The 25,868-nt window shown below is 39.7% G+C and overlaps 1 protein-coding gene across 1 annotated transcript in view; it reads left to right on the forward strand.

The window, feature by feature from the left end:
• Positions 1-25,868, forward strand: part of MPP4 (MAGUK p55 scaffold protein 4) — a 49,711-nt gene that overhangs the window by 6,214 nt on the left and 17,629 nt on the right. Inside the window, exons 3-14 of the mRNA XM_020968085.1 lie at positions 3,220-3,288; positions 3,844-3,971; positions 4,864-4,985; positions 5,505-5,582; positions 6,814-6,894; positions 11,590-11,721; positions 13,866-13,947; positions 17,948-18,033; positions 19,423-19,494; positions 20,595-20,791; positions 24,330-24,394; positions 24,965-24,982. Coding sequence (XP_020823744.1) covers positions 3,220-3,288; positions 3,844-3,971; positions 4,864-4,985; positions 5,505-5,582; positions 6,814-6,894; positions 11,590-11,721; positions 13,866-13,947; positions 17,948-18,033; positions 19,423-19,494; positions 20,595-20,791; positions 24,330-24,394; positions 24,965-24,982 — 1,130 coding nt within the window. The remainder of the gene's footprint in view (positions 1-3,219; positions 3,289-3,843; positions 3,972-4,863; positions 4,986-5,504; positions 5,583-6,813; positions 6,895-11,589; positions 11,722-13,865; positions 13,948-17,947; positions 18,034-19,422; positions 19,495-20,594; positions 20,792-24,329; positions 24,395-24,964; positions 24,983-25,868) is intronic.

A 25,868-nucleotide genomic window follows, 5' to 3' on the forward strand; every position in this document is an offset into this window, starting at 1 on the left:
CTTTGCAATTCTCTCCCTCTGTCCCTCTCTTTTTGTTGACTTGTGATTTCATTGGCACAAGGATTTCTTGGTGGAGAAGCTCTCTTTACCAATGTATATTGTCAACTGGCCTGTAACATAGTCTTAGAAAGTTTGCTGAAGTCCCCAAGAGCTTATGTCCATAGTTTGCAGGACTTGACAGTAGGCTGATCTTCGTCTCTCTCATAAGGCATAGAACGTCTGTGTCACCAGCACCATTTCCTGTCTGGCTGGGGGTGAGTGACTTTCCCCTTCTTCCCATTTCAGTGGTGTTGTCTGTGGAAGTTATGGGTTTTAACTCATGCAAATTGGAGGACAGCAAGAACACGACAATGGTTATGAAAAGAACTTTTATTGAATGGGGATAACTTCATGCAGCAACATAAATGGAAAGAACAAAAACTGAAACTCACTTCTGTGTACCATAATTACCAAGAAGCATGACCTTGGATAAGAATTGAGAAAATGTACCTCCCTCCCTTCTTTGCAGAGGTGGGGGAATATGCATGTAGAATTCTGCACACACTGTCATTCTCACTTGATACGGGTTTCTCATCAAGGTATTCCCTATATCGAAATCAAGCCTTGTTTAAAAAAAAAACCTCTCACTCTTGAAAATCCAGGAGGCAACGATTTCTTCCAGTTGAACAATACCCAATTCATAAAATTATTTTAAAAATTTTGATTTAAAGTCTTCACTTACTTTTTAAGGCAAACATAGGCAGGCCATGGAGTAGTTTTTGTTGATTTTAAAACCTCTTTTTTTTTTCTGAGTCTACAAGGCTGATCTTTATTTGAAAATGAAATAAAATTTTATTTTTAAAAAAACCACCTTTCTTCCCATATGCACCCGTCCATTAACAATGACTGCTTGAATTTCTTCTTGTCAATTTTCTCGGTGCTGCAGAAAAAGATCCTTGTCCAGAGATCATTTGTAGTGTTGTAAAATGTGTTAGCCTACAGGATTAATTAATTCATTCTTTGACTCGAATTACTGTGTGCAGGAAATGACCATGTGAGGGAATAATAGAAACAGGACAAGGCAGAGATACACAAGAATATGTTGAAATCAACTTTACCCTTTCTATGGAATGAAAGTTATTGAAGACCCTGGTACTTGCAAGCATTATCAGCCATAGACATAATTAATCCTAGGATTAATAACTAATCCTAATGGAAAGGATCCACCTTCCTCATTCTGGGACAAAAAACAGGAAAGTGAGGTGGAATTCAACAAGGCCCCCTTTACTTCTCATCCCTATATAAACTCAATAGTTGGGGAATTGTCTCCATCAGCTAGCTCAGATTGCTTGTTGCAGTGGTGACTGGTCATTCTGCAAGGATCCTGAATTTTATTTCCCTGTGTTGATTCCGTATTTAAGCCTGAGTCTTTCAATAATCCCTAGACTAATGGGAAAAGGTGTGTTACTTTTGGGAAGCTAGACAAGTACATAAATTAATATTGTCTAACTACTAATTAACAGGCTCTAGCTAAGAAAGATGCCTATAAACCTTCCCTCAATCTTGCCATCCCCTTAAGGTATTGCCCTCTATTCAGCCAGTCAGCAAGCAAGCATTTATTAAGTCTTCGTTATGTACCAGGCACTGTGCTAAGGTAAGAAAAGTAAAAAAAAAAGTCTCTGTCCTGCAGGAAGTTACATTCTAATGGGGTTACATTATATTCAGATATGGTACAGGTGAGACACATAGTGTAGATTAAAGGAGAAAATTCTAGCAGTTGGAAAGACCAGGAAGGTCCACCTGCAGAAAATAGCATCTTGAAGGAAAAGTGGGATACTAATTAGCAATTGATCAACTATATCTGGGCCACCTTTCATAGCATCTGTACCCATTTCCTATGCCTCCTCATGTTCACTTCCTTCTTGAATCAATGCAGCTGCGAACATTACCACTAGAGTGAAATGGCTCTCTCCAAGGTTACCAAAAATCTTTTAATAGCTATATCCAAGGACCCTTTTCTCAGTCATCATCCTTCTTTGACTCTGCAGTTTTTGACACTCCCTCCTCCTGGAAACTCTCTTCTCCCTTGGCTTTTATGACCTTACTTTGTCCTAGATTTTTTGGTGTCTGACAATCCTCATTCTCTTTTGTGGAATTATCCTCCAACTCCTGACGCTTCAGCCAGTAGGTTCTCCATGATTTTGTCCTGGGCACCCTTCTTTCTTTTTCTGTACGCTAGGTTGTCCGTAACCTTCGCATTTTGGAGTAGTGTGTGCTATCACAATGATCTTTTCTGTTCAGATGACTTCCATCCTGTCCTTATCTCTCCAGAGTTCTAATCCATATTACCAGTCATCTCCTGATCATCTCAAACTCAACAGGTCCAAAATATAATTTTCCTCCTTTTTTCTATCAAGGGCATAACATCATTCCAATCACCTGGTTTACAATCTTTGGGTCACCTTTAGGTAGTCCCTCACCTTCACACATACACCCCCCATATCCAATCCATTGCCAAGTCTTGTAGATATTACCTCAATAACACTTCTTGCAACTATTCCCATCTCTTCACTTACATGGATACCACTATAGTTCAGTCACTTGCCACCTCTCCTCTAGACTACTGAAATGGCCTCTTACTTGATTTCTCAAATTCTCATATCTCTCTTCTCTGATTCATGCTCTCCCCATACCTACCAAAATAATCTTCTGGGGCAGCTAGGTGGAACAGTGGATAGAGCTCCAGCCTTGGAGTCAGGAGGACTTGAATTCAAATCTGACCTCAGACACTTGACACTTACTAGCTGTATGACCCTGGGCAAGTCACTTAACTCCAATTGCCTCACCCAAAAAAAATCTTCCAAAAACAAAGGTCTGACATGCTACTCCCCTACTCAACAAACTATGATGGCTTCCTATTACCTCTAGGATAAAATGTGCAGCCCTCAGCTTTGTAGTATTCACATCTGGCTCAAGCCTATGTTTTCAGACATTTCATCTTGATCCCTTTCATAATGTTCCAGTCAAATTGGCCTATTCATTTTTTCCTGCACATAACATTCCATTTCTTTTTATTGAGACTGTCAAGGTTTAACATTGAATAGCCAGATTATGTTATGGATTTCCATTGTGATGGAGGGGAAGAAGGAAGGAGAGTCATTTTTACTTAAATGGAGTTCATCTGTTGATCTGCTTCCCAGGTCTAATTTCCCTTTGGAAAAGGAAAATTTCTCCATTCAGAAAAAGGAGAGAAATCACCAGACAAGAGGAGCATGATGGAGCTGCCACCAGTTACCAGTCAGGAGAATGGTACGTATCTCTAGATTGCTAGTCTAGACCTGAAAGGATCTTAAAATACTGATATTCAAGCATGTGTGGGTGGGTGTGGGTGAGAGAGAGAGAGAGAGAGAGAGAGAGAGAGAGAGAGAGAGAGAGAGAGGTGGGGGAGAAAGAGGGAGGAAGGGAAGGACAGGGAGAGAGAGAAACAGAGAGAATCAAAATGATTCAATGTCCAGGAGATCGGTTATAAAACTTTCCATATGAAAGTGAGGAAATTTATAAATGACTTTTAAGGCAAATGGCACGAGAAACTTACTTATATATTCAACTAATGTATTTGCTGCTTTTATGCCCACTTCTTTTATGACTACTCAGTAGACAGTATAGAGCATTGGAGTTGGAATGAGAAATAACTGGGCTCAAAAATCCTACCTGTGATACTTTTTTTTTTTTGAGATTGGGTCTTCTATCTCGCCTAAGGCTAGAAGTGGCAGCTAACTACTCATGAGCCTCATCCCAATACTGCTCGACATGGTAGATTTAACCTGCTCCATTTTTCTAACGGACCTGTTCCCCCCTCCTCAGGCAGCCTGGTGGCTGGCTCTCTGCTCCAGAGGTTCACCACACTGATGAGTCTGGACTCCTGATTAGTTTTAGCCTACTGCAACTCAGAACTCCCAAACTCCAGATATCCACCAGCTTCAGCCTCCCCAGTAAGAGGGGCTACAGGCTGGTGTCATCACACCTTGCTCTTCCAATACCTATTAACCATATGACTCAAGGAAAATCATTCAATCTGAACCTCAATTCCATCATCTGTAAAATGGAACTAATAGTATCTATGGTACTTATTTCACAGTGTTGTTGTGACATACAAATTGGAAAAATGTATCTAAAGCACTTCAGTCATTTAAAAACACTATAAAAGTGTGTCTACTAATATTATGTAAAGCTCTGGATAGTTCATGAACTTCATGCATTAAAAATATATCACATCAAATTCCCAGCAAAATAACTTAGAGTCTTAGAACCAAATGAGAAATTCCTTTCATCTACGGAGTACTGGGATTGCTTGGAAATATATGTCTCAAGACTTTCTTAGAAGTTGGAATCTTCCAATGACCATATGCAATATGGGTTTTCAAAAGTGCTAAAAGATACATAGGTTTCTGCTTCAGATGGAGGGAGACTAAGGAGCTAGGTACCATCACAATAACCCAAAGTATGGTAAAATGAAGTAAGGGCTCATTCTATTTTTCCTATAGCGCAAGCTGAATCACATTATTACATAGTTGCACGTAGAATTGTGACTAGGAAGTTTGGCTCTAGGAGCAAATTGAGGAAAATAGAAAAACCACAAGGACAATCTTCTTAGTCAAATAAGTCGTAGTAAAAGGAAGAGCAACAAGAAGGAGGCACAATGGTGGGGCAGGACAGAAGAGGGCCCAATGCAGCTGAAAGTGGGTCCCAGGACAGAGATGGTACCTTCATGGCACCAGAGAATGTTAACTGCCTAAGTCAAAGCCCCCATCACCTCGCTTAGTTATAACTCTGTCTGTGTCCTGCTGTTCATACTTAATACTTGGCTCTCTTTTTTTTCCTCAGGTCTCTCTCAGATTCTGAGGCTGGTACTGAAAGAACTAAGTTGGTTCTATAGCAGAGATGTCAATGGAGTCAGTCTTTTATATGATCTCCTCCATTCCCCTTGGCTGCAAGCCCTTCTAAAGGTGAACACTAAGATTTCTCAGAGATTAATTGTCTGCCCAGGAGTGTACTTAGATGACGGCAACGGTATCCAATGTTCTTTGTTAAATACCTAAATGCTCAGGGTACTCCATTAGAAAGAGACATAACGGGTGTGGCAATTTGTTCTTTGTCCCAGGGTGCCAAAATTTACAGTTCTTCAGAAACAACAGAACTTCACATTTAGTTAATAAAACTAATTAGTTAAAAGAAGAAGTTACCGACTGGTGTGTTTGTGTTAACACTTCTGTTTTACCTCACCAAACCCAGGCTTCCCCACTAGGAAACTCTTTGAAGGTGTCCTAGCCCTTTCCTCTCCCATCTTCTCAACTGAGGGTATATTTCATTCTACTTACTGTGGTATCTATCGCACATGGAGAATTCCTCCATGTAGCTCTGCTGCCAAATGTCTATAAGTTAGGCAGCCAGGATCCTTGTCCTCTGGCTTTCCATACCTACATGGTCAAAACATGTTATATGCTGTACCTTTTCCCCCTCTGTAGGTTTATGAATGTCTCCAGGAATATATCAAAAAGAAACCAATCCCTGTTCTGTCCCAGGCACAAGCATTATCTTGTGAGGTAAGAGAGGGACCCAGAAAATGATGCAATGCCTACTCAACCCCCTTCTAATAAAAATTCTACTTTTACCAGACAAAAAGTGATTAACTGAATGGGATGATTTAACTGTATATAATATTTATTGAGTTTTGAGATATTTCTAATTTGCATATAGACAAGGAAAGGGAGAAAACAGACCTGTTTAATCTATTCCAAATTATTCGAAATGATCATATATTTTAACTAATATTTTAGGGCAAATTAATCCATTTCTCCTTCTCCCACTCTTCTTATTCTCCCATGGCTCCCCCATAGAAGTTCCCTGATCATGACCCAGTCTGTATTTGATTTTTAAACGTTTGATTTAAAATTTTTTTTATTTAAAAATTTAATAAAAAAACCCAAACTTTGATTTAAACAACAATGGTAGTCTATTATTACAGACTCATGAGGGTAGAAGGAAGCTAATCTGTTCTCTAGTTTCCATTCCAGCAGTTCTAAATCACCTTAAATCACCCTCATATGGACGAGATTTTTTTCTTTTTCTTAATGCTTTGTAGTCCTCAAATAGTGATGCCAGCTAATAGAGTAGCCAGTCCTGAGACAGAAAATGCCGTTTCCGTGGAATGGAGTCACCAACAGGATGATTACAAGATTTCTTCTAGTACTAAACAGATGTGTAGGGCAATTATAAGTCTTCAGCTCTATCTATAGCTAGGGAAACTAAGGTAGTTGTACCTGGGGACAAGGGACTCGTAATAGCTAGGGGCTTTAAAGACACTGATGGGGGGAAAATACACACATCCTCATGGACTTGGAGAAGGAACTGAGACAGTCCTACAGAACTGTCAGGCCTGAGTCTCCAGGTTCAGCTAGCTCTACCCAAAACCATGACCTGCTTCTGGAGTCATTCTGGAGTGTAACGAATTAAGGAATCTGCCCAGATCTTGAAATAAAAGATGAACGCTGAGGGCTTCAAATAGAGGAGTAACTAATGCTTACTGAAGGACGTGTGCAGGCCACATATTGACTTAGTTTTAAAATGGAATACTACCTAGGTTTTATTATATTTGTATTTATTTTGTTAAATATTTCCCAATTACATGTTCGGGCCACACTAAGGAGTGTTGTAGGCCACTTGTGGCCCACTGGTCACACTTTGACCCCTCTGCTTTGTTTACATGGCTGGGAGTGGGATTCCCTATAAGACAGAGATATTCAATTTCATAATCCACATCATTCCATTAACCAGGTGGTGGAGCTGTTGCGGGAGGTTCCTCAGTCCCCTGAGGTCCGAGAACTGAGACAAGTTTTAAAAGCCAAACATTTCCAGGCAAGCTGGCTCCTGGGGTGGTTGGGGAAGGGGAGAAGGAGGGAAGGAAGAGGGGACAAGAGAGGAGCCTGGCTGGGAGGGTACCCACTGAAAAATGAGAAGCATAAATCAAGGCCATGGTAAAAGTACTCTCAAATAAGGAGTTTCATTATAATGGACAAGCAGAGGAATGCATTTAAATGTCACAAAATTTTAGAGGCAGAGGAAATCTTAGGGAATGAAACTTTACAATGTAATTAGCGGTCTTTTTTGATTTTTTTAAGAGGCACAAACATATTTGAAGGCATATGGATCCTAGACCATTAGAACTGCAAGGGACCTTGGAGATTGTCTTGTCTGACCACCTTATTGCAGATGAGAAACTGATGCCTCAAAGGTCACCCAGACAGTAAACTACAGAAGCAGTCCTGGAATCCGCAGCTCCTGACTTATACATTTTTCTAGGATGCCTTATGACAAGGGGATTATTTGAAGCTTATTGCAGTCTCATTTTTCAGATGTGACCTGGTCAGGTGTTGGTCAGCCTGGCATGGGATCATATTTAGACCTGGTGAGATCAAATTTAACACCCCCCATTTTACAGACAAAGAAACTGAGGCTTAGAGAGGCTAAGGGACTTACCCAGAGTACAGTGAGTAAGAGAATGGTCCAGATAATGGAGTTTCTTCTGCTCAACACCCTTTTAACAATGAATAAATTTTAAACAATTTTTAAAAATTCAGTTTTATCAAATGAAAGTAGTTAAACTAAATGGGATGCTTTGAATGTACATTACCATTCAAATTAGATTTGAATATACATACTATCCAAATCACATTTGAAAGAAATTTTCTTCGGGTTTTTTGACCTATTCTGAATTTACATACAATTAAAAAGGGAAAAGGATGAAAGTGACGAGCTTTATCCATTTTCAGATCATTCAAACTGAGCATGTATTCTTAACTCCTATTTTAAGACAAATCTTCCATGTCTCCTCTTCCCCACTCCTCTCCCACATCATCCTCCCAAAAGAATTTTTCTCCTGAATAGCGAGGATTTTACTGTAAAAACAATAATTTTTATTAGATACAGCTAGTCAGTGTCCGAGGCAGGTTTTGAACTCAGGTTTTTCTCTGGCTCAAGCCCAAGGCTCCATCCACTGTACATGCTGATCTTGATGCTGGAACTCGATGTTTTCCCATCTGAATGTTACGTAGCAAGTAATCAAGAAAACAGTGACAAAATGTGGCCACTGGGTGGTGCAGCACATTCAACATTGGACCTTACCTAGTCTCAAACACTTATCAGCTATGTAACTCTGGGGAAGTTAGTTAAATCTTTGTCTACATCAGTTTTCTTATCTATAAAATGAGGGTAATAATAGCACTTATCTCCCAGGGTTGTTGTGAGGATAAAATGAGATAATATTTGTTAAGTTCTTTGCAAATTTTAAAGTACTATCTAAATGCACCACATAAAAGCACTATTGATGATGGTGGGAGCATCCAGGCAGATGATGACAGGGTCCTGAAGAAAAGAGATGTGGTAAAACTAGTCTTCCCTCTCTTCATTTCACTGGCAAGATCTCTAAGAATTGGGGGAAATGAAATTTGCAAGAATACTTGCATTAGTAAATGAGACAACTTGGAAAATTTCAAGTTTGGAATTAGGTTTGAAAAGAAATTAATATCATGAATGAATGAATAAAGCACTTATTAAATGCTTATTGTGTGCAAAGAATAGTGTACTAATATACCGACAGTGTCATGGTAATCAATTGGCTCTTGGAGAGTACTTTTTAGTGCCATGCATACTGTGAATATCAATTTATTGGCTTCATGGTATTTGGGATGCAACCTGTAAGTTAAACACGTAGTGCAAAAGATAACCATTTTTATAACAATCTGAACAGTATGAACAAAGCTAAGGTGTTTTCTAAAGTTCCGATTAAGCAATCTCTTAGGAATAAGAATGATAACATAACCAATGATTTATATAGACGCGTTAGGTGTTTTCTCATCAACAGAAACAGATCATCCCAAACCCTCCTTTGTGCTATAGTGTGATGGGAGATGGGTCCTTCTCCTTCTCCTTCTCCTTCTCCTCCCCCTCCTCCTCCTCCCTCTTCCTCTTCCTCCCTCCTCCTCTTCCTCCTCCTCCTCCTTCTCCTTCTCCTTCTTCTCACAGCCCTTAGAGATATGCCCTTGAGTGTTAAGGAAAGAACTGTGCTAAGTGCTTTACAAGTATCATCTCATTTGAGATCCTCACAACAACCTTTGAAGGTAAAATTTTATACATGGGAAAACGGAGGTAAACAGATGTTTTTGGCCAGGGTCGTATAGCTAAGTGCATGAAGCTGGATTTGAGCTCGGATCTCCCAGCAGTACCTGCCTCTTTCCCTTAACAGCTCTAGAGTCACACAGTCAATTTGTTATCAGGCAGGACCTGAATCTTGATTTTCCACACTCTGAGGGCAGCTCATTATCCTCTCTGCCACACTGTTTCCCTTAGTGGTTTTTATCTCCTAATTTATAACTTTTACTTATGTCTTTTGTTTTAGTATCACCTTTACTTTTTTCTTTTGGGGGCAACTGGGGTTAAGTGACTTGCCCAGAGTCACACAGTTAGTGTCTGAGGTCACATTTGAACTCAGGTTCTCCTGAGTCTAGGGCCATTTGCTCTATCCACTGCACCAACTAGCTTCCCCAATACCACTTTTATTTCTAAACATATCCTTCCCATTTCCCCTAACTTTGCCTCATTCAAAGTGAAACCTCAGAAAGACCTTAGCTTAACAAAGCCAAGGTCTCCCTGGGCCATCTCCAGTTGTCCTGATCTATATCTGGCTAGTGGACCCAGATGGCTCTGGAGGAGAAAGTGAGGCTGGTGACTTTGCACAGCCCTCCCTCACTCAAATTCAATTCAATGCAAGTCATGGCATCATCTCCCTGATGTCATGATCCTCTTCAAGAAGGAAGGACAAATCATACAACACAACCTATGAGCCATCCTTTGTAACCAAGGGGGGGAGGGGAAAGGAAAGGGGAAAAAAAGCAATTCAGCAAAAATAACCAAGACATCAGTCTAATAGTCTATGCAATATTCCAAATCTCCTAGCTCCCATCTCTGCAAATAAAGGAGGGAAGTATATTGTTTGTTCATCTCATTCTTGAGGCCAAACCTCCCAACTACGTTTTAGAATAGTTATTAGGGTCACAGTATAGTTAGTTCTGCCAGAACATGACATATGTGTTCCTAAAAATCACCAAAATTGCAAAAACATGCAATAAAATCCATAGGCCTTATGGGGGAAATGGGGTTAGGAAGACCCCACCCCACTTCCAATCAGGGGCTTTTCTTCTATTTTGTGGCTGTCTCTGCTCATTCACGATGTGGATTCCTTTATGAGTGTTATTTAGTAGATAGCCCATGCTCTCTCATTTAACATTCAAGCTTCTTCTATACATAATCTTTTCTTTTTGCATGGACTGCTTGGCATTTTTGAACCAGGAAGCTTAGATGTCCTGGGGATGTTTGGATTGTTGAATGGGTGGGGTTTTTTGTGTAGAAAAGTCCACAAATGCAAAAGAGTAGCAAAGCACAGCCTTGGAGGATAACCCGGAGGTAGCTGGTAGATGTTTGAGGGGTGTGTGTGTGTGTGTGGTGTGTGTGTGTGTGTGTGCATTTTATGTATTCCTTTATGGCTTAGTTCACTGGGTATAGTTTTCTGTGTTCACCTAGTATTTCTTGAAGATTAAATCACACATAAGCAAACAAGAAATCTCTGTTAGGCTCAAATTATTCCTTAATACATTAATTACATTGCAACAAATTCACATTTTCAAAACAAGTACAACTGCAGAGCTGACTATATGTTGTTCTTGTGACTATGCCATGTTTTTTCATACGTCTCATGTTTCTCTGAATCCCTAAAACTTACTGTTTCTTACTACACAATAACATTCTATTACATTCATATACCACAATTTGTTCAGTCATTCCCCAATTGATAGGCACTCCTTCCAGTATTTTTGCTATGACAAGAAGTGTTGATAGTAATATTGTTGTATATATGGGACATTTATTTCTGTTATCAACTTCTTCAGGCTTATAAACCTAATATCAGATAGTCCTGAACACCTTAGTGACTTCTCTGACATAATTCTAAATTATTTTCTAGAACGTCTGGTCTTATTCATGTGTCCTCTAACAGTGTATTTGCAGACCTGTCCCTTCAAATATTGACTGTTTCCATTTTGAAAAAAAAAACTGCTAAAATTTAAGTTGTTTAATCAACATTTTTCATATAATTAGTCATTTGGACAATCTTTCATATGGTGGTCACAGAAAAATTCTGTAGTAATGAAAAGACTGACACAGGAAAATCTGTCAGTCCTTTACTTATAGCTGATATCTAACCCAGTAACCAAAAATTGTCCATCTGTTTATGTTAGGAGAGCTATTGCATAAAATATTTGTAATTCACACTCCACATGTGCAATGTGGACTAGGTCTGGTCTATAGTTTACGTTACCTGGGCTTCCAAGAAATGAGATTGCCGCCCACAATGATAGAATCATGAATTTTTAGTAGGAATTCATCAGCAGGAGGGCTCATGCGCTGTGTGCCACACGCCATGCTGTTTGGAACTAACCGACTTTGGGGATGGACACGTTTCCCAGGATGGTCATGGCTTGCTTTTTGGTTCTGTCCCAGGCCTTACTAAACGCCCATGATACTGTGGCTCAGAAAGATTTTGAGCCAGTTCTTCCCCCGCTGCCCGATAACATCCCTGAGAATGAGGAAGCTTTGAGGATTGTCTGCTTGGTGAAAAATAAGCAGCCCCTGGTAAGAAAGTCTTCAGATGTTTGAATTTTGAAATGTTCTACAGAGATTAGATTCTCTAGAGGGGTAACATGGATATTAGCTGTGTCTATGGCTGGTGAAAATTATACTGCAGGCATTCCAAAAGTTTGGAGAGAAATTGTTAGCCAGAGAGGGGTTTTCTTCCCTTAAACACCACTTGCTTATGCTTTTGAATACGCTGAATTTCTTAATGTTTGCCCTGACTAGAAATTTCCATTTACTGTTCTCTGTCTAAGCTTCAAAGTTTAAGATGTAAGAGATTGTGTCTTTTATTTCTATGTTTTGGTAATTAACGTGTGCTTTTTTTTTTAATCACTCTGTTACATGTCATTTAAATGAAATGAGCAAAACTCTTAGCGAAGCATGCAAGAAGATATCTCCTAACATTCTTATACTGGAGAAGAAAATGGCAAACCACTAAGAATCTTCGCCAAGAAAACCCCATGGACTGTATGGTCCACGGGGTCATGAAGAGTCAGGCATGACTGAACCAACTGAACAACATTCTTACAGAAGAGATAGCGAGATGTGCACTAGACAATAACACAGTTAAATAGATTTTGAACTACTTGATTGGACAAACTCAAGTAGTTAGTGGTTCTGTATCAACTTGGTAGAAGGCCTTCCTCCAATGGAGTGCATTTGGCATTTTGTTGTTCTCCCTGGCTTGGACAAAAGCTTAATGGGCATGCTAGGCAGCTATCAGAGAGCACAAAGCAGGGATGACAGACTGGGTAATGCAGTTAGGACCCATAAGGACCTTGACTAACTAAAGCACTGGGTTACATTAAAAAAAAAATGAAATTTTATAGTAAGAACTGTGAAGGCTTATACTTTGTCTAAGAAAATCAGCTTCGCAAGCATAGAATGAGGAAGGCACCGCTAGCCAGCAGTTCATCTGAAAGAGATGCAGGGCTTTTGGTGTATTCAAACTGAATTAGTAGTAAGACGTGGCAAGGTTTTTAAAAAGCCATTACTGAGGCTGTATTAAGAGAGATATAGATTCTAGCGATAAGAGGGTGAGAGCCCCTCTGCGCTTTGCCCTGGTCAGAGTACATATATAGTACCGTGTCTTGTTCTGGGTGCCACAATTTATAAAGGACATCGATGAGCCAGACAAATAACCATCCATGGGAGAAACCCACCAAGATGGTCCATGGCACATTAGGACCAATTGAAGGAGCTGGGGATGATAAGTCTGAAGAAATGAAGACTCAAGGGGAACATAATCCTACAGAGTATTCAAGAATTTAAAGGACCATCACATGGAACAAAGATTAGCCCTAAGAGGTGGAGCTCCTCTCTGGCCTCAAAGGACAGAAGAGGAGCATTGGGTAGAAGAAGGAAAGAGGCAAATTGAGGCCAGATATCAAGAAAAACTTCCTAAAAATGAGAGCCAACCAAAAAGTGAAATGGGCTGCCTGAGGATGGAGCAGACTCTTCCTCACTAGAGATCTTCAAGAAGAGGCTTGTTGACCACTTGTTATAATCAGGATTCCTTCTAGGGATGACAGACCAGATGGTCACAGAAGTTCCCTTCTACCTTTAAAATTCTGTGAATTCAATTCACTATACTCTTTAGTGTTTAGACTAAAGTTAGTTTAGACTCTCTCTCTCTTGATTATCTCATCAGCTCCCAAAGGTTGTCATCTCTGTGCATGTTGCTACCAAATCTATATAGTTAGCCCTAATCTCTCTCTTGAGAAAGATATCTCAGGCTTAACATGTCCAAAAAGAACTCATCATATTTCTTCCCAAATGCCCTCCTCCTCCAATTTTTTTTATTTCTTTTGCTCGAAAAAGTTTTTTTGGGTTTGTTTTTTTTTCAGGCAATTGGGGTTAAGTGACTTGCCCAGGGTCACACAGCTAGTAAATGTCAAGTGTTTGGTCTGAGGCCAGATTTGAACTCAGGTCCTCCTGACTCCAGGGCCAGTGCTCTATCCACTGTGCCACCTAGCTGCCTTTGAAAAAGCTCTTAAAATTAATTTTTATTTTATTCATTGTCATGCAGTTTTTCTTATCTGTGATACTAGAGATGACCTTGTCTAGAAAGTATGACACGTATTGACCCCAACGAGTCCAAGCACACTAAGTTAAAAGTGTATCTTATGTTTCTCTTTCATCAGGGTGCCACCATCAAGCGCCATGAGACAACAGGGGATATCATGGTGGCCAGGATAATCCATGGAGGACTGGCTGACAGGAGTGGTAAGTTGGAATTTTGATGGTCTGTGACTGTGTGAAAACTAAATAACTTCAGTTTTTTTCACCAACGTGCCTTGGGATCAGATGGCAACCCCTCAGAAATTGAAGAACTGCCCTTGAGTGGCATAAGTAGCCATGGAACAAGGTCCCCCCAAGGGACCTCCCCTCTAGCATCTTTCACCATTGGTTCTGCCTCCTTAGCCTTTGAACACACTTCTCCTCCATCTTAAAAATGTCTTTGCTTTACCCTGCTGCCATCTAGATACCATCTTCTTTTGTTTCTTCCTTTCACAGTCAATTCTCACCCTCCAAATGGGGACATTTACCAAAGCTCTGTCCTAGACCAATGTTCGTTCTCAACTTTCCTTCCTTTGGAGAGTTTATCCATTTAGACGCCTTCAACTTAACATTTCAATGCTTCAGTGGATTGGTGATCTCAGCCCTGTGGGTGCTCCATTCACTGGAACAGATTGAAGACTGTCGGTCAATATGTTCTTCAACTATGAGGCATTGTGGTACAGTGGATAGAGTGCTGGACCTGGAGTCAGAAAGATATGGGTACAAATCCCACCTCAAGCAGTATTATCTGCTATGTGACCCTGGGCAAGTCAAGTCATTTAATCCCTTTGGGTTTCAGTTTCCTCATCTGCAAAATGATGACTTAATGACCTCTGAGGTCTCTTTCAGCTCTAAACCTGCGATTGTGAGCTAATGTGAAATTGTCATTATATCCAAGTCTTCCTGTAAATCCTGGGAAAGAGATCTACCCAAATTGTTAGAGATCTGCCTTAGTTAGTTTGTTTGTTTTTACAACTTCACACATACCTATACAACACTTTGGCCACCCATCTGTTATTCCTCACTCTTGGTACACATTCCCCTCCTTTGGGTCCTAAGTATCCTTGATACAATGGTACTGATAGCAGTTCTACTGATACATTGTAGTAGCAGCAATCTCTATAAGAGGCCCTGCCATATATAGTCTGGGCTAGTTTTTCCCAAGGCTCTTCCCTCTGAAGACTTGGTTAGTTTTCCTTAAAAGTTTTTGAAGCTGTCACCAAGACCCAATTAGTTCTGAGGTCTTAAGGCTTGAATCAAGGGTATAGCTTCATTACAAAGGTTCCCTGAATTGTAGTCAAAAGCTCCTTCCTCAGATTTGACACCCACAGACCAATTATGGTGAAGGTTGAAAAGCTACACATTTTGCTTTTTTTGGTTACTCCCCCCCACCCACCTCCCCGCCCAGTGCTTAGCATGACGCCTGGCACATGGTCACAACTTAACAAAATGGCTGTCTATGCTGTGGTTAAGCACCCTCCCTTCATTTACGGTTAGATGGTCTAGGAGGGTCTCATTTCATTCCAATCCCAAACCTGAACAATAAGACCAGCCTAAGTCAGAACTGGGCTATACCAAGTCATTGTTGGTAATATGCCAAAACCTACCTATACCCAACTTTGTGTGAACCTCAATTTGTGTTCTTTTAAAATTGTGCTGCTCCATAATTTGTAGCTATATAGCATCACTGATAGGAAATTAGAGAAAGAAAGAAAGAAAGAAAGAAAGAAAGAAAGAAAGAAAGAAAGAAAGAAAGAAAGAAAGAAAGAAAAAAGAAAGAAGAAAAAAGAAGGAAGGAAGGAAGGAAGGAAGGAAGAAGGAAGGAAGGAAGGAAGGAAAGAAAGAAAGAAAGAAAGAAAGAAAGAAAGAAAGAAAGAAAGAAAGAAAGAAAGAAAGAAAGAAAGAAAGAACAAGCCAGGCCTCCAGTCATGACCCCCATACTGATGATTCTCAAAATTATATCTTTAGTTTTATCTACTGTGTAACTGTGGTGTGAGTCAGCTGTGGTGTAATGTAGCAAGAATCCTCAATTTGAAATCAGCCTCTCTGGGTTCAAATCCTGATTCTGCTGCTTTCTAAGCTACACAAATTTAGACAAGTCACTTCCTCTCCTTGGGGGTCAGCTTCCCTTCTCCATAAAGTGAGAGAATGAGACTAGACGATAATGTCTAAGATTCCTTCCACATCTGAATCCCATAATCCTATAAATATTTTTTTTGTAGCCTTGTTGCTCTGCAGGTAGTGTCCCCAGAGAGAAAAATATCCATGAAGCTGTAATAGAAACTGTAAAATTTTGAGCTTAAAGAAAAAGATGTCTGGCTCCTCCCAAAAAGCTTTGTGTCTGAAGTTTAGAAATAAGGAAGAATGAGTCAAGATGGAGGTCAAGAAATGAACCAACAAAAGTGCAACATTTAAAGAAAGTCTTGGCTGTATTTTGCTTTCCTGCCTTTCTACCAATCTTTGCAGATATTTTGGGGTTTGGCCTGACGGTAGTTCATAACAAGGGGACCCTGCAGATATATTGACTGATTGGAGGACTAGGACTGACTGACTAATCGACAAAGAGAAGAAGCGGGTCTGGCAAAAGCCACGAGATCAGCTGGGGCCAGTGAGGGGAGGCGGCCTCTTGAAAAATATTCTCGGGCCATCTGTTGCTGTGCCCCGCGAATCCATACTCATTGCTATCCTTATTGGTTTATTGAACCGGAGAGGCAGTGAACTTAACAAAGATTAAACTGTTTATGAAGTCATTACTGGAAAAAGCTAACTTGTTCTTTTCTCATGATGAAGTGTGAATGAGTATAAGATCATATATCTGGAGCCAGAGCAGACTTTGGCCAGGGCATTCTGAAACTGAGGCCCAAGGAGATGAAGTGATCTGCCCGAAGTTGCTGCTGTCCTTGTTGTTCAGCTGTGTCTGACTCTCTGTGAGTCCATTTGGGTTTTTCTTGGTAAAGATATTGGAATCGTTTGCCATTTCCTTCTCCAGCTTGACAGATGAGGAAACTGAGGCAAGCAGAGTTCAGTGATTTTCCTAGGGTCACACAGCTAGTAAGTGTCTGAGGCCTGATTTGAGCTCAGGAAAATGAGTCTTCCTGACTCTGGGCCTAGCACTTTATCCACTGCTATGCCCTATGTTACGCAGATACTAAACATGAGAGGCTACATCTAGGGGCCTAGACTTCAAAGAATATGCCAAATATGCATGGTACAATTAGTCATAATGACGAGAAGCACCGTTATAACGATGATTATAACGGCAACAACTTGCATTTGTTCTAAACATTGCAAAACTCTTTCCTTACAATAGCCCTGTGAGGCAGATAGAATTCTAGATTTGGAAGGACTTTGGGGTATATGAAGGATGCTGCTTTTAGAAAAGCATGTACTACTATGCACTGGATACTTATTTCGGCAAATATCTTAACCTCTGAAACCTCTCCATCCAGACAGGCAGTGTCCAGAACAAGGGGACTGACAGGCAGATCCGCTGCACTCGGCCCTGTCAGACCACACCTGGAGTATTCAGTTCTGGATGCTACAATTTGGGAAGAATTTTGACAAGTTGGAGTGGGCCTCAGTTTCTCTATCTATAAAATGAAGGGGTTGGCCTAGATGATTTTTAAGTTCCCTTCCAACTTGAAATCTAGAGGAAAGAGGTCAATAGGGTAAGGGGATTAGAAAACATTTCATCCAAAGATCAGTTGTGGGAACTGGAGATTCTTGGCCTAGAGAAGAGAAGATGGCATGATATGTGACTCAGGTATTTGAAGGCAGTTGACTTGTTTTGCCTGGTCCCAAAAGACAAAACTAGGAGCAAGTCAGGATAAAGAAAAGTTTCCTGACCGTTGCTGCTATCCCCAAGTGGAATGGAATGGCCTCAGGCATCGTGAATGCCCCTTGGTCACTAGAGGTCATCAAGCAGAATGTTGTAAAGAAAGTTCCTTTTCAAGTGTGTCTAGCACTAGGCACCCTTGTGGATCTTTTCTTACCCTCCCATTGTGTGCTTTGATGAAATTCACCCCTGTGGTAGCACTTCTTTCCTTCTCACCCATTTCTGTTTTTGACACTTTTCTTCATATCCCTGAGCCTCAGGCATCCTTCCCACCAACTTCCACCCACATCCCAATCATACCACCTTTATCTTATGTTTCTATTTGTCTAGGGCTGCTGTATGCTGGAGACAAATTGGTGGAAGTGAATGGCATTTCGGTAGAGGGACTTGAACCAGAACAAGTGATCCATATCCTGGTATCAATCTTTGCTTTCCCTTTTTTCTCACTTTTTTTTTTCTTCTGATAATTTAGCTAGGGGTGCAGTGGAGACAGAACTGGCCTGGAGTCAGGAAAATCTGAATCTAAATTTGACTTACTAGCTATGTGACCATGGGTAACTCACTTAAACCAATAGTGGCAAACTCAAATAGAAAAGAGGACCCTAAATAAATGTATTTGAATGCTACACATTGACTTAGTTTTAAAATGTAATGTTATCTATGTTTTATTGTATTTTATTTATTTTTAAAATACCATGATGAATATTGATTCAAAAACTTTTATTAAAATCCTGACAAAAAAACTACAAAAATTTGTCCAATATTTAATTATCAAGTTGGATTTATACTAGAGTTACAAGCATGGTTCAGTATTAGGAAAACAACTAACATAGCTAACATATTAAAAATAAAAACAACTCCAAACTCATTATCCTATCAATAGATGTAGGTAAAACCTTTGGCAAAATATAGCATTCATTTATGCTTAAAACCCTACGAAGCACAGGCATAGGACCTTTTCTCAACATAATCAATATTATCTCTAAATCCAAAAGCCAACCTTAAATGCAATGGGGAAACACTACTGGAAGCTTTTCCAGTAAATACAAAGTAAAGGCTGCTATTTGCTAGCAATAGCAAGTAGACAAGAGAAGGAAACTGAAGTCATAAAGAAAAGCAAAGCAGAGTCAAAACTGCTCCAATTCTAGAAAATCAGTAAAAAAAAAAACCTAACAAATAATTAGTAGCTTCAGAAGAATAACAGTATACAAAATAAACCCACAAAAAGCCACAGCATTTCCATTTAGCGACAACAAAATCCAGAAGGTAATAATAGAAAGGAAAGTCCCATCCAAAATAACCATAAACACATAAAATATCTGAGAAACAGTCTAAAAAACACACTCAACACCCACATGGGTGGAATTACATAGATAATACCCATAAAGATAAATAGAATGAGAAAAAGACAAAATGCTCCTTAAAAATTTAGGAACAACTTAAGTAACTGGTATTCATGGCTGAGCCATATTACTATCATAAAAATGATAATACTACTTAAAATAATTTATACATTTGATATTATACCAAACTACTAAGGGTATATTTTACAGAGTTAGGCAAAGTAAGAACATTGATTTGGAGAGGGGCCTAAAACTGTTGTGGCAGATATGAAGAGAGACCATGGACCTTGGGACATTAACCAATGGGTGAAGAAGACTGAGATCTCAGATTGGTCTTTAGGAACAAAAACCCCAGAACGATGCTGTGGGGCATGGTGCCAAGCCAGGGGAAAGCTCACTTTTATTGACCTAAGACCAGCTGATTACAAGTCCATTATAATTTCTCTTCTTGAAATTTTCTAGGCTATGTCTCATGGCACAATCATGTTCAAGGTGGTCCCAGTTTCTGATCGTCCTATTAATAACCAGACAACGGTAAGACTTCAATGAATCATTTCTTCAGGTTAGATATGCCACAGTGAAAGTTGTCAAACATGGTGTCCAATGCTGGTGTCCTTAACTTATTGGGTACAGGGATTAATTATTTTTGGTCTTAACAGCCCCAACACCTAGTGCAGTGCTTGGCATGTGGTAGGTACTTAATAAATGCCTTTTCAGTGGAATATGGAATGTTTTTTACTCAGAGACTCATGATATCAGAGGCAAAATGAGGAAACATAAGCAATAGAAGGAAGAACTCATCAAGAAAAGGTATGAGAGAAATGTGCAATTTGGCTGACTAAAACATCTCCTAGATAATGGCATTGGATGCTGTATTAAAGATGGGGTTACTAGAGATACTAATCTTCATGTTTCGGAATGTTGGTATGCAATTAGTTTGTGTATCAAAAATATAATCACCAAAATTATGGCTGTTATTAGTAATTATTATTAATAACCACATTAATAGCCATCATCCTGATTTAGAATTGAATTAGGGATTGTGGAGATATAAACCTTCTGTGAGAAGCCCTCTGTGAGTTTATAATGGTATTAGAGAGTTTGGATTCTACCCTAACAAGAATAGGGAAAGGAGAACTTTCTAGCCCCATACTGCTTCTAAGGATTTATTGGTACTCCCACTATAACCACAACTGTAGACTTAGCCTAAAGTATGATATTCAAATAGCTGTAGTGAGGGTCTCTCAAGAGTTTTTTTAATAGGAAGAAGGAAGAATCTCATTATTCATTCTAATTTCAAGGCTTGAATCAAGTGAAATCTTAATAGAGCTTGATGCTTTTCTTAAAGATCTAGGGAAAAAAAGGGTGTATACTTAAGAGAAGGGAAGGGGAGGAAGGGGTTTGCTTTCACAGCTCTCCTGCCCACCCTCTTGGGAGGAGGTCAGAGATTTCCCCCTCCTTACATCTTATGAGTTTAATTTATAATCAGTGACCCCTTTTATGGGAACAGGTGTAAAGGTGGGCAGAGAGGATGGAGAAAACGAGTATGAAGAGGTGAATAGAGGCCTAGAAGAATTGGTTTATACTTGTAGGTAAAAGTTCTTCTGATGGTGTAATTGTATGCTTTTCACCAGGTTTATGTTCGAACTATGGCCAAGTACTGTCCCTGGGAAGATCCCATTATCCCTTGTGCCGATGCTGGTTTGCCATTCCAAAAAGGGGAGATCCTCCAGATTGTGGATCGGAATGACTCCCTCTGGTGGCAGGCCAGGAAAGTCTCTGACTTCGGTGCCTGTGCTGGTCTCATCCCTTCTAATCACCTTCTGAAGAGGTAAGGGAATTGTTTGTCCTTTTTTATCCAAGAGGACCATGACATCAGGGAAGTGATGCCATGACATGCAAGTGAATTGGACTTAAGTGAGTAAGGGAAGGCACCAGTCTTACTTTTACACTCTAACCACCAGCAAAACAGAGTTTTGCTTAGTCTTCTTTTGTATTTAAGATGGTAGAGGGAAAGAGAATGAGAAGAAAAGAAGAGGGGAGGAAAAGAGAGGAGAGGAGAGAAATGGAGAGAGGGAGAAGAGAAGAGAAGAGAAGAGAAGAGAAGAGAAGAGAAGAGAAGAGAAGAGGAGAGGAGAGGAGAGAAGAGAAGAGAAGAGAAGAGAAGAGAAGAGAAGAGAAGAGAAAGAAGAGAAGAGAAGAGAAGAGAAGAGAAGAGAAGAGAAGAGAAGAGAAGAGAAGAGAAGAGAAGAGAAGAGAAGAGAAGAGAAGAGAAGAGAAGAGAAGAGAGGACAGATCTCATGGAATGTTTCTACCAGGGGTCTAATTTCTGGTCCTTGGCTTTGCAAGTTCAGAAACTCCATTTTGTCAGTTCACCCCAGACTCACAAGAGACAGACTGATAAACCACAGTACCAATATTACGAATAAACATGGAGAGACTCAATGGCGAAACAGACTGGGATATTCATGTTAGCTGTTCAGTAGAGTCTCCCCTCCCCCCACTAGAAGAGTCTGCTTGGGAAGCCAGATTAAGGTCAGAAGCATTATTGGTGAGTACAGAGTAAAATTAGAGTCTGTGAGGAACTTCGCTTCAGGGACACCACTGTAAAGCTTTAATACTTGAGTGCACACATCTCGTACTGTGAGATGGACTGCAATACTGGGACTGGTCAGTCAGGGTACCCTATCCCCTGGACTGTGCTGAAGATACATCAACCAATTCTTTATTTGTCACTCACCTTTTTCGTTATCTATTATCAGTCCTCAAAAGCTTCGGTCACTGCAATCTTCCTTTATATATATTAGATAAGGAAACTGAGACAGAGAGGTTAAATGATTGCCTAAGATCACACAGCTGTTGAGGGTCTCTGTAATGATTAGAACTCAGAACCTCCAGACTTCAAGTCCTGTGCCCTAGCTGGAGAAACATCTTATGACAGGGGAAGGAAAACATGTATGTGAATTTAAGATATATGTTCCTCTTCCTTCATATTTAGTTTCAACTTCAAGGCCAAGGCATACAGTGTACCAGGCACACACCTGAGACCTGTGACAAGTTTGCCTGTGTTTTTCAATTGTCCATTCCTGTTTTTGTTTTTTCAGGTCCCTCTCCTCACTTCCTGCCATTCAGGACTGTGTCTTGATTTCTTCTATAAGGGCTGGCATTTAAGGTTGTTGGGATTCTTAAAGAAAAAACAAGTTTTCACATAACAGCTGGTTTGCTTGGTTGCTGTTCCAGTTGCCGGGTTATTAATCCCCCACCTGTACAGTTAATCCTCATAAACCAAAAGCTGTAGAGGTTTCTTTGGCCATTAACAAGTGTCTGAGAAGACAAGAAGGCCTGCAGGGAGGGGGGTGGAGGTGGGGAGACTGGTGTCCCGGAAAATCAACAGCAATAGACATGGAATATTATGCTCTAAACCTAATTTCTAACAAACTCTTTTTCTAATGTTCCTGGTTGTTCTTGTCCAACATGGAGCTCATTCTCAAATAGATTACATTCTTAGGTTCATCAAGCTGTGGTTTATTGAATTAATTTACTTCTGATTTTTGCTTTAGCTAGTCTGTCCCACTGATGTACTTTCCTATATTTTAACTAGTACCAAATAGTTTTCATATATATGTGTGTGTGTGTGTGTGTGTGTGTGTATACACACACACACACACACACATATCCACAAACAAACTCATATAGCTCAGCCATTTGTTTGATGCTCCTTTGTTGAAAAACTTTGGGCCGAAGTTCTTTGAATGTTAGCTACTTCGATTCTACCCTTGGGTCACAGTCACTTCATAGATTCCATCTGGAGGTAATCAGCTTCCAGTTACACTCAACAAATCCAATGGTTTGCAGTTGTTATCAGCCCTTATTATTTATTGAGTGAAATGATATCTGTTTATTTCAAAAGTATTTCTCCAGCCTTTTGACCAATTTGTCATGTGGTCTAAGAATGTCTACCACTCTTCTTCTTCTCTACTGCCACTAAAGCGTTCATCTTTCTGTTGGAGGAAGCTCTGACACTAGCTTTCTCTTATTTGAGAGAAAATGAGGCTCTCCTTTCATTGATTAAAGGATTTACCCTGATACATCAAGGATGCAGTGGCCTTTAGTTTCTCTAAGCGGCTCTCATCATCTCCAGATGCATGGAAATGCATAGGGTTTTTAAGGTAGGTTATGATAACTCACATGGTCTTCAGAAGCCCATTGAGTCTGAAGGGCCCTGACCACCGTGGCTGGAATTTTTTTTTAATGCTTTTAGGTGACCAGGGAGCTATGTCAGGGAAGCTGAGGTGAATCAGATTCTAAGAACAGTTTCATCTCCTTTTAGGGAAGCCAAGTCCCTAAGGATTAGGGAAGGAAGAAGGGCTTAAGCCTCTCCACGTTGTGATTGGGAGGAAAGAAGCAATGTCATAGAAACACTGGTCTTAATCAGAGCTATCTTGGAGCCCTGTTTTGTTAGCGTTGTCCAGGTTGTGGTTGTTGTTGTTGTTGTTGTTTCTATCCAAGGTACTTTCCCAAATCTGTTATAGCTCATCACACAATATCAAAAGTTTACATTAAGACTGGTGTTACATAGGTGATGATTGCTTTAAATATATTCTTCCCACTCATCTCTAATTTCAGAATGCCAGTAATCTTCTCGACCCATTCAGCCATAGTCTTCTCCTCAATACCTTTATGATTGTTATGTCTTACCAGAAATAGATTAACACATTTATAGGTATTGCCTTCTTCTTTTGATTCAATGTGACATTCAGGGTCAAGACCGAAGACTTCAAGTCTCTATCTTACCTTGATGTACATTGAGAATTTTACACTGAGTCCAAATAACATTTTTATATCATTGGAAAAAGAGTCTGCAAGATGAAAAAGTCAATTAATTTTCTTTGACAGGGCCATATAGTATGAAATCATCCATATCCATCGTCATAAATAAGATGTTTCAATTGAACTCCTCTTCATGATGTAGCAAGTAAAATAGAATGCTTGAGAAGGCAAAGTCCAAGCTTCTTCCATTTATTAGCAAAGGCAGGCAATTTGCAAAGAAGTCAAGTTCAAAGCCCCTCAGCAGGCTAAGAACCCTGAAGAAAGAGTCAAGAGGATTTTTATGATAAAAGCACATTTATTATTTTTAGATTTAGGGACTTTCCAGAGTTTGGGGAATTTTGATTGGTTGCATCCACCTGCATCCTGCAAGACAGTTGGTGGTATAGTGATGGATAATTTCCCTGAAATGCAATGATTTACAGGAAAATGAAAGTTTAACTCAGGAAAACAAACCTTAACTCAAGCAGCGATAAAAAATGTAGCAATGATACAAAATGGAGTCAGTTTGGTTCTCTCAGGGATGATTTCTTTTTGCATAGGAAGCAGCGGGAATTCTGGTGGTCTCAACCCTTCCAGCCTCACTCCTGCCTCAAATCAACCATATGTAAGTGTGGAGTTCTGTTCTCTGATACTAACAAGAAGCAGAATCATCAATGTGCCTTTTAAGAGAAACAATCTTACCCTTTCTTGGGACTGACCTTAGCCATAGATGAAGTATGGTTTAAGGGTTATTGGAAAGTCCTTCCTTTCTCTCCACTTTCCCCCAAATAACTGCTCCATCAACCTCTCAGAAATTAATTTTTTGGGTCCTTTTGGGTCAGATGGTACAGTGGCTAAAGCACTAGATCTGGAGTCAGGAAGACCTAAGTTCAAATCAGGCCTCAGACACTTATTATCTGTGAGACCCTAGCCAAGTCACTTAACTACTATCTACGTCTGTTTCCTCAACTATAAAAATGGGGATAGTAACAGCACATACCTCTCAGGGTTTTTGTGAAGATAAAATTAGATGTTTGTAAAACACTTTGCAAACCTTAAAGTGCTATATAAACAGTAGCTATTATAATTTCTTTATTTTAAAAGTCTAATGCAATTGTGATATTGGATATCTTGTTTCTTTTCATTTACTTATTTTTATTTTTTTTAATTACCTGCTTCAATAATTTGTGGCCAGTGAGTTCTGTGGAAGAAGGTAAGTACCTACCAGAAACCCAAAATCTCCTTGAAATACTGATGTTTTCTTCATTCAGTTCCATTCAAGTCAATGGATAGAATGTCAGCCCCTTGAGAGCAGGGACTATTTCATTTTGGTCTTTCTATATAGTAGGTACTTCATAAACATTTATTGATTGTGTAACAGTCCTTCTGGTAAGACTTGGACTGACTGTCTTATCAAGAGGTCAAAAGTTGCTTAAGACCTTGGGAATTTATTTTCTTTCTTCCTCTTTCATGGGCGCTCTTTTTTGTCCTGCTCTAGATGAAAACTCTATCCTCTAGTCCTGCTCTTAGCTCCTTATCTTCCCAAGCAAGGAAGAAATACAACTCCCACAATATTTGGAGACTTAGGCCCCCTGGCAAGGCAGTCGGTCTAAGTCTTGCCAAAAGGACTCTTACAACTGATTGAACTGAGCATTTGTTTACTGAGTGACCACTATACTCTTAAATCCCTGCTCCTGACTAAATGAGTCACTGGTTTTCAATCATAAAAAGGCATCTCTGAAGTTAACAGGTCAGAGTTAATTAACTCAAAAGTAGGGGAAATAAAGTCACTAAGCATCAGTTGAAAAGAGGAATTTTTTCAGCCCTTGACATACTTCTTTTCTACTTGGCCAACTCATCCACAAGTCATAAAACCCATAGGGCTTAGAGAAATCAATACTGAGAAGCAAAAGTTCACTGATTTTCTAAATTAGGGGTTCTTACCCTGATGTCCACAAACTTTAAAAAAATTTCAATAACTGTACTTAAATATAATTTGTTTCATTTGGAAATATGTATTTTAGTTTATGCATTTAAAGACATTCTGATTAATAAATGTTTAATATAAAAAAGACATTATTCTGAGAAGGGGTCTATAG

Source organism: Phascolarctos cinereus, unplaced genomic scaffold (assembly GCF_003287225.1).
Source record: "Phascolarctos cinereus isolate Bilbo 61053 unplaced genomic scaffold, phaCin_HiC Scaffold_7;HRSCAF=346, whole genome shotgun sequence".
Lineage (NCBI taxonomy): Eukaryota > Metazoa > Chordata > Mammalia > Diprotodontia > Phascolarctidae > Phascolarctos > Phascolarctos cinereus.